This window comes from Brassica oleracea, chromosome C9, assembly GCF_000695525.1.
Source record: "Brassica oleracea var. oleracea cultivar TO1000 chromosome C9, BOL, whole genome shotgun sequence".
Classification (NCBI taxonomy): domain Eukaryota; kingdom Viridiplantae; phylum Streptophyta; class Magnoliopsida; order Brassicales; family Brassicaceae; genus Brassica; species Brassica oleracea.
The window spans coordinates 14,882,939-14,891,842 of record NC_027756.1 but is presented as its reverse complement, the minus strand read 5'-3'; the positions used below and the strand labels follow the sequence as shown (position 1 = coordinate 14,891,842).

The following is an 8,904-nucleotide window of genomic DNA, read 5'->3' as shown; positions in this document are numbered from 1 at the left end:
GGAGTGCTCTCGGTGTTGGTAGAGGTTGAAGTTATCGTTTGGTCAACCGCAGACGACAATGATATATCTCGTTCAGAGACTGGTGCAAGCTTTAGTGTATTATTATCATTGTGGGTTTTGTAATTTCATTTTTGTAGGAGTGTATGTGTTTGTATTCCTTGTTCTTGTAAGTTATTCCGGTGTAGATTTTAGGTGCCTCTTTTTGGGCTTATGTTTCTGGGGTTATCTTGTTTTCCACCAAGCTTGTGTATCAATCGTGTATCTCTTCATTGAATCAATATTTTCAGATGGGAAAACAAAAAAGAAGAAAAACACATCCACGCTTTTACTACCACTAAACTCCAAACCATTTGAAAGTTGACCATATGTCGTACCCTCAAAAGTCGTGAGACGTAACGGTCATATTCGTTTACGTGTCAGCGCGACTTGCGATCAGGTTGTTGTTCGTTTTGCTGTCGCGTAATATGTGACCTGCGATTGATCGCATGTCGCAAGTCACATGTTGTTGTTCGTTTTGATGTCGCGGGTTCCTATTTAAGTCGCCCGAAAAAACAGCAACTAAATAATAAGAAAATTTTGATCGCGCGATTGGTCGCAGATCGCAGGTCGCGCGACACGTAAACGAACATAATTTTAGTCGCAGATCGCAAGTCGCAAAAATGAACGTAATCTTGGTCGAACAGGGCCGTTATCATCAGACTTTGGAACTGGGACTCGACTCAACGACATTAGTAATAAAGATTGATCCTATATGTTAACGATAATAGAGATCACTCATATACTATTCACTTGCAAACATGCAAAGTACATTCTGGCGTTTATCGAACATATGGGACTAGAACATCCATCGCCAAACAAAATGAAACAAAGAGACACATCTACTACAATGATACAGCAACAAACAAACTTTGGAACTTCAAAAAAATAAAAATAAAAAATAGAAGTGGAAAGAAAATCACAAAAAATAATCAGGAGTCTTGCGAGTGGTATCAGGTTCGACCTGTCTCGGTGCTGGATCGAACTGAAGGAAGTTCTGCTCCATCTTCTCTCCAATCTCAAGTATTGCTGCCATGTTTCCACATCTGTAACAGTAGTTTGGTGCACTAAACACTGTAACTACGTTCTTCTCCTATCAATACACACACACACACACACAAAGATTCAGTCATATTTGCAAAGAGATATGTCAACCGGTGTTAATGCACATAATACATATACAGTACCTGACACCAATTAAAGCCTTCCATTACAAGTTGATGCGCTCTTGATATCAAACTCAGTCCATTGTTATGATTAAACTGAGTTGCAATGTCCTGTCCAAACGTGTAACCAGCACCACGGGGAGATATTCCCCAACCACAACGATCGTCTGGATCAGACCAGAGTAAATCGCACATTGGTCCTTCATGTGGAACCTACAATCTCAGAGCATAACCATAGCAGATGATTAGAAAAACAACTCCTACTCTTTCAGAGGTCAAAACTGTTCAGAGTTTATATAGCGAGGAAAAATCTGCGACTTAAGGAAAAGAGGAGACATTTTAATTATGCTCGGACCAAAAAGAAAATAATCATTACCTCCTGTATGCGATCCAAGCTTCGGATATTGTCAAGGGTGTCCAGAGAAGGTGAAAGCCCTCCATGTAAACAAAAAACCTGTAATTGATTACAGTTGTTAAAGATGAAATGCGGAAAGGACACATTGTAACTTATAAGAAAAGCTCAAACCTGACTCTCTATAAGTGCTGTAAGAGGTAGGTAATCAAAGAGGTCCGTGAAATGTTTCCACACGTTTGCATTTCCATATTTCCTCAAGCACTCGTCATAAAAACCATATCTGAGTACACAAAAGTAAAAAAAAAAAAACAGACATGAATTGAAGCCGGAGATTGAAATAAAGGCTTGGTTCCTGTCCTGACACATTAACTAAAATATTTTCGATTCATTTTGTTCGCCTTGGATCGTGTTTCAAGCCTTTTAAAACTAAGCTCGGAAGGAAGTAAAATACTAGTTTTTTATTTAGAAAATAAATACTTACACTTGTGTAATTTGACGACTCTCATGATTCCCGCGCAGGATCGTGAGTCTGTCTCTGTAACGCACCTTCAGTGCCACCAATAGGGAGACTGTTTCAACTGAGTAGTATCCACGATCTGCAAAAACATAGCCGAGACGAATGATAAACCAAAGACATTCACTATCAGATCCAACTTCAAACTTGAACCAGACAAAAGATTTGAAATTTAAGGAAAGTGTCTTCACGAAAATTAAACACCACAATGCTTAAAGCATTAATGATGGTTGTATAACATTATAATAACAAAAGCTAATCATCACAACATCAGCCTTAATGAAAGTGGAACATGAATCAAAAGCTGTTTATTCCAGCAAATGACACTCACAAAAAGCTCACTTTAGGTATAACAAAGGTGTCAATATTAGTCTCCTCAAAAAGAAGCATAACACAAAACACAGATCTATGACGACTCATCAATCAAGAAACATTACTTGTCGTGAATTTGATTGATCAAGAACATACATACCTACGTAATCACCCATGAAGAGGTAATTAGTATCAGGCGGGTTACCACCAATACGGAAGAGCTCGATTAGGTCATAGAACTGGCCGTGGATATCGCCGCATACGGTGACCGGACACTTAACCGGTTGAACATTCCATTCCTCAACGAGAATGGCCTTGGCTTGATCGCAGAGGATCTTCACGTCCGCTTCAGCCAACGGCTTGCACTCCATCAGCTGCTCGATCTGACGATCCAGATCCCCGTTTGACGGCATCTCCTCCCAAATCTAACGATTAGCCACCGAGTTTTGCGAATCGAACACGGCGGCGACGGCGGAGGATGAGGATAAAAGTCGCCGATGGTTTTACGGGTTGATCACGCGCCGTCTCTCTCTCTCTCTCTCTCTGCGCAAATGAAGATATTTATTTGGCTTTAGTATTATTTTCAGACAAACTGTTTTTTTTTTTGTTTGTACTTGTTAAAAAGTATGTGACGTGGGATGGAACCGGGTCAAAAGGAATTGACACGTGGCGAATCCTTTCTCTTTGGTTTTGAATCTTCTGATGAGAAGTTCATTTGTTGGGTTTTGTAACAAGGACAATCTGCTCTTATATTGAGTGGCGCTTGGCTTAGCCGTTACCAGTTGATTGACAGGTTTGGCCTGGTTATCGATTGAACCTAAATCCACAATACCAGTATGATTACTAATCCTTAACCTGTTAACCAATTCTGATTATGAAATTTGGATTACTTGATGAGCAATGCGATTCTTGGTTTTGTTTGGCATCAGGGTACTACATGAAGTGTGGAATCTGATCTTCCTGCGTCGATAGTCTCCGAGTTGTTTGGTAATACTATGTTTTATATCTCGTTTATTACAAATAAGTTGAATTTTTTCATTGTGTGATCATGTGGTTACACAAAGTCGATATGAATGTGGTTACAAAACTTCGAACTAAACAATTATACATCAGCTTAGAGTTAATGTATTTCGAGATAAACCCAATGAGTCTTCTTCACAAGCTCAACTTTGAAGTGTTGTCTCTTTCAGCTATGTTGCCATTTGTGGACCTGTGGTTGTGGTGCAAGAAAACAAATCGGTGGAGGATTACGCTAAGTGAAGTATCTAGACCACACACTCGTCTCTCCAGGGATACCCTCTCCATAAATTACTGAAAGAGAACTAATTTGAAATCCATAGAGAATTCAATTAAAGTAGTCTTTCGTTGTCCTTGAGCTTTTTGTTTCGTAAAATAAAAAATATTCAAAGATATAATAAACAACTTATTTGATTAATCTCAAACGTAAGAACCAATAAATAAAATAATTTCCCAAACTCATAGTACATGCCGTGGTTAAGAGAAGATAACAAAATTTTATCATGAATGTTAATTTATTTATTTAATCTATTTTTAAATACATCATAGATGCCTGCTGTATCTCTCACAATGAAGAACATTCATTTTGTATGCAGTTAAGGGATGATGTATCCAACAAAAGCAAGGATAGTTTACAAGAATATATATCAGGACTGGGCAAATTTCACCTTGGGCCACACAAGAATAATAGACGAAAACTGGCCCATTAAAAATTTAAGATATAACTAAAAATAGTTGGGGGCGTTCCGGGAATTGAACTCGGGACCTCTCGCACCCTAAGCGAGAATCATACCACTAGACCAAACGCCCTATATTCATGCAAATGTGAATATTTATATATACCTATATACCAAGATACGAAAAATCACACTAAAACTTGACTAGTCATCAATGAATTTCAAAAAAACCAAAAGCAGTCGTCAAGGTTTTTCAATTTCAGATTTCAACCAAATGTCAGTTTACTCATCCCATGTGAGAACATTAACAAAGTGCAAGAGAAACATATAAATTAGCCTAACATTGACCTTCGCATTTAAAATGTATGTTAACATTGTTGCTCACTGAATCCTTGCCTAAACAATTCAAAAACTCATTCAGTAATACTATTAAGTCCATAGTTGTACCAATTCTAAGTCCTAATCTACAAAAAAGCCATTATAAAATATCTAATATGCGGTCCCCTGGTGCGATCAGGTATGGTTTAATGGACGCATCCCGAAACATGTGTCTATAACCTGGATTTTGGATAGGGACAGGATGGTCACGAGGGACAGACTGATAGCTTGGGGGTTACAAGTCCCTTCGGTGTGTATTCTTTGCAACGCGAGTGATCGATGAGAATAGACAGCATCTGTTCTTCGATTGCCCTTATTCCTCGACAGTGTGGTCTTTCTTCTGTAACAGGTTACATCTCTCTCCTCCCCCTCTTTTTGAAGATGGTTTGAGATGGCTGAAAGACCCCATTGGAGACAAGAACTTGGTGCTCATCACAAGGCTTCTCTTTCAAGCTTCTATCTATCACATATGGAAGGAAAGAAACTCTCGCCTGCATAGAGGTATTGCTCGCCAAGCAGAACTTGTTGTTGCAGACATTAAGCAGACGATCCTACTCCGGCTCGACCCTCTCTCTCGGAAACAAAATGTTCCTCCTGGATTCTCTCTACTCTCGTCATGGTTCCAAGTATTTTAACTCCTTTTTGGACTAGGCGAAAATATTTTTTGTAGTAATTAGGCTAACCCTTTATGGGTTGCCTTTTTTGTAATGGGCCAGACCCTTTATTTTGGTTAATCGGGTTTCGGGTTTTCGGGTTTATAAAAATCAGCCTCATTCGGGTTATACAAAAGTTCGGTTCGGGACCGGTTTGGGTTCTTTCGGGTTCGGGTAGGGGTTAGTAAATCTTCAAAAAACCGGTACAACCCGATATACTTTCGGGTTCGGGTCCCAATCGGTTCTTTGGTTTAAAAGTACATAATTTGTATTTACTTTGTAACCAAAACACAAGTAAAATCGGTTCTTCGGTTTTAAAGTACCTGATTTATATCTATTTTGTAACCAAAACATAAGTAAAATCGATTCAAAAATAAGAAAGAAACATCAAACGCGATCATTCAAAATTAAACGAAAGGTAAACATAGTTATTGATAGAAATAAAACCAAATAAAAGAAAGCATAAAACGAAAACCAAGTTCTCATGAAATGGGAAACATTATTCAATGAAAACAAAACCAAAATCTAAAAACTTCAAGCTTCAACCACCAACTTCAACCATCAACATTAAGGTAATAGATAATTACTTTAGATGTTCGATAATTTCTTAGTGTATTTTGGATATATATTAGGAATTAAGATCATGTTTGATACAAGCTATTTTGGGAGATTTTGAATCTTCCAGGTTCTATCGGGTACCCATTTAGGTTCGGGTTCGGTTCGGATAATACTCATAACCCAAAATACCACAAAACAAGATCGAATCGGTAATTACGTCGGGTTCGGATCAGGTTCGGTTCGGATTTTCGGGTTCGGTTTATTTGCTCAGCCTTAGTTAATATAATTTTGGAGAAAAAAATATCTAATATGCATAACATAATAATGATTTTCAAATTATTAAGATGTAATTTCCGTCAATAATACCAATTTTATTAGTTATACTAAATTTATTAGTAATACTAGTTTTACTTAGTTGTCCTATTGCAGGAACTCCAATTGATTTTCTAATCTACTTGAAGTTTAATATGATTCAACCAATGCAATCTATTTGTTACTAGTTAAAGTCTTAACCGACCCAAAAACCATGCTAAAACACCCAATATGTATTCTCAAATACATTTAAATGAGATTTCCAATTCAATCCCAAGATTTTCAAATGCAAAACCCAATTTAGAGCATAAACTATTACGTTGAAGAACGTAATTAGGGTGGTATGTACCAATTTCCCTAGACATAGGGGTGATTGGTAGTTGCTGTAGGTGATGTCCACAACCCTATTTATTCTTAAAGCACCAAATTCAGAGCAATCAAGCTTTAAATTTTTTTTTGAAACCACAGCTTGTGAAATAACCTACAGATGGACAAGTGCTCTGCAGAGCCAAATATCCAAAGCAATTTTTTAGTGCTTTCCATAAAATTCTACAGCAATAAAATCTAAAGCCACAGCAAAAGGTCTGCAGATTTTTTTTCTACAGCAAAATTTTTAAAGCTACAACCCTTACCAATCAGACCCATATTTGTCACGATTGAACCAAGTTGCCTTGGCTAGTGGTAAAAAGCTCAAGCTTGAACTTTTATCTTGGGTTCGAGTAGTATTGGCCACCTAGCCGCACCCTTAAAGACGGGATTTCGCGTATCCGGATGCAAGGCCTCGTGAAATTAGTCTATGGGCTTAAAATTTTTTGGGATCCCACGTATCAGAAAGATCAAAAGAAAAAAAAAAATTTTCCACGCTGAAAACATCACAAAGTTCTAGATGTAGATTAATGTTTACTAATTTGGAAGATTTTATAATAAATTAAAATATATTAGAAACAAATAAAGAGAATAAATTGTAGGAGTGGACGTAGAACAAATATTCAATGTTTTAAGGATATACGCGATCAGCTCTGCTCTGCACGAGTAATTAGTTTACCAATTCGATATGCTCTGCAACTTTACAAATATTTGGTGTTTTGGATATCTGGAATAACTGGCGTTTCAATCGGAACGTAAAAATTAATTAAAAAATATTATAAAATAATAATATTTCATTACAAACTTTTTAAAAGTTATTTACTTTTAAATTTTAATAATTTAGTGAATCAAAATAGTTTAAAACTTATATAGAGATATATACATAAATTTTATATACATTTATATGTGTATATGTCAGATCAGATATTCGTTTTTAAAAATATTAGTGTTTGTGATTTGTTTCATTTTTATGGATATTGAATTGTAGTATTTATTTTTTTGTAGTATTTATTTTGATTTGTAAAGTTACAGATATCAAAAAAATTAGATAGAATTGAAATGAATAACGGATCAAATCAAATTTTCAGATATTTTACCCACCCCTGCAAGTTTTAAATTATTATTTTTGTCGGCATATTGACCTGCTAAATGTTCAAAAACACTTGTTATAAATCTTGAAGACGACCTCACGTGCCAAATTTCGATATACATTTGTTACGTAATTACTACACAAGAGGGTAAACTGCCACTTAGAACAATGCCGTTTGAGATTGTTGGTCGCTTCTTTTGTTCGTCTATAATTCTACACGTACATTATACATATATATGTCTTTTTTTTTTGTCAGCGATTATACATATGTCTTACTTACCAAAAATCCAACATTCACCGGAACTACTTGCCAGAGGATTATCTTTGTGTTGCCACTCCTTTTGTTTCTCTCTCGTTCTCTCCCTCTCTCTCTCTCTCTCTCTATATATATATATATATATATGAATATATATATCATTAATTGACTGAACTTTGTAAAACATGAGTTAGTAGTTTTTTTTGACATTTTGGTATAGTTTACTTTCAGATGTTTTCGGCAACTATCTGTATGAACCAATTATCTGTAGAAGTATTGTGGTGCAGTGGTGTTAGATAATGCATTTTCTACATGTGGCCATTCTAAAAGAGAAAATGTTTCTATTCAATTTCCAAGTTATGTGAATCTTAAACTGGTGAGAGAGAATTAAAAGAAACAAAGGAAAGATGTTTTATTACATATATGATTGATTGATGAACAAAGAAAACAATGAACACAGATAGAGTTTTATTATTAAACGTAGGTTATAACTCTTCTCCTCTTAACTTTGTAGTCTTTAATTTCTTTCAGGGAATATATAGACATAGTCTTGGACGAAGTGCCTGTTCAAGTAGCTTTCACGAACACAACAGGGAATGGTTTGGAGCTTAAAACCAAACGCCTAACGCCATTTTTGTCCTTAACGATCCCGACATTGATGCAATCTTTACCCTTAGGACAATACACAATCTTGTAGCCTTTAAGCGAATCTCCAGTTTTCTTGATCTGGAAGGAAGTCAAGGACGAATCTTCTTTAGTTTTTGGCTTAGGACCAGCCGCTATGAACCACGTCTTACGGTCCTTGTTGGAAGGAGCGACCCACCAGTAGTTTGACTGGGCACAGGTCGTAGCTTTAGCATCCATCATGATGTTGAGGTTCTCTGATTCTGGAACGAACCCAACTCTTGACATCCAGTTTGAGAATTTTACGGGAATGCCCATCTTAACCTCTAAAGTTTCATGACCGACATAGAGAGGACATTTGTAATGACCCACCTCCACTATCCCCACTATCTCCACCATCTCCACCATCCCCACCACACCCACCATCTCCACCATCCCCAACTTCTTTAAAGAGAAAGAGAGAGAGAGGGAGGGAGAGAGAGAGAGAGAAAGAGAGAGAGAAAGAGAGAGAAAGCTCACCTGAGCTCGTCGCCGGAGCAACCGTGTGCCGTGATCACGTTCAGCTTGCCACCACCGATAAACGCCCTAGG

At 36.9% G+C, this 8,904-nt stretch overlaps 2 protein-coding genes and 1 non-coding gene across 3 annotated transcripts in view; all 3 read right to left on the bottom strand.

Moving 5' to 3' along the window:
• Window positions 1-761: 761 nt before the first annotated feature.
• Window positions 762-2,916, bottom strand: LOC106313415 (serine/threonine-protein phosphatase PP2A-1 catalytic subunit). Its single transcript, XM_013751214.1, has 6 exons — window positions 2,544-2,916; window positions 2,039-2,153; window positions 1,729-1,837; window positions 1,579-1,656; window positions 1,224-1,415; window positions 762-1,129 (listed from the first exon to the last, which is right to left on the bottom strand). Exons 1-6 carry the CDS (start codon window positions 2,794-2,796, stop codon window positions 956-958), a joined length of 921 nt encoding a protein of 306 aa, XP_013606668.1. The 5' UTR covers window positions 2,797-2,916; the 3' UTR covers window positions 762-955.
• Window positions 2,917-4,138: 1,222 nt separating this feature from the next.
• On the bottom strand, window positions 4,139-4,210 carry TRNAP-AGG. Its single transcript has one exon. It is a non-coding gene; the product is annotated as a tRNA-Pro (tRNA).
• A 3,966-nt stretch (window positions 4,211-8,176) lies between these two features.
• LOC106317264 (trypsin inhibitor 1A-like) overlaps window positions 8,177-8,904 on the bottom strand; it is a 5,514-nt gene continuing 4,786 nt past the window's right edge. Inside the window, exon 2 of the mRNA XM_013755108.1 lies at window positions 8,177-8,676. Coding sequence (XP_013610562.1) covers window positions 8,258-8,676 — 419 coding nt within the window. The 3' untranslated portion in view covers window positions 8,177-8,257. The remainder of the gene's footprint in view (window positions 8,677-8,904) is intronic.

Excerpts from the sequence above, each read along its gene's own strand:
- LOC106313415 (XM_013751214.1), bottom strand. The coding sequence starts at position 2,796 with ATGCCGTCAAACGGGGATCTGGATCGTCAGATCGAGCAGCTGATGGAG. Across the intron at positions 1,657-1,728 it reads CAGCACTTATAGAGAGTCAG|GTTTTTTGTTTACATGGAGG; the intron begins GTTTGAGCTTTT and ends AATCAATTACAG. Across the intron at positions 1,416-1,578 it reads GCTTGGATCGCATACAGGAG|GTTCCACATGAAGGACCAAT; the intron begins GTAATGATTATT and ends CTGAGATTGTAG.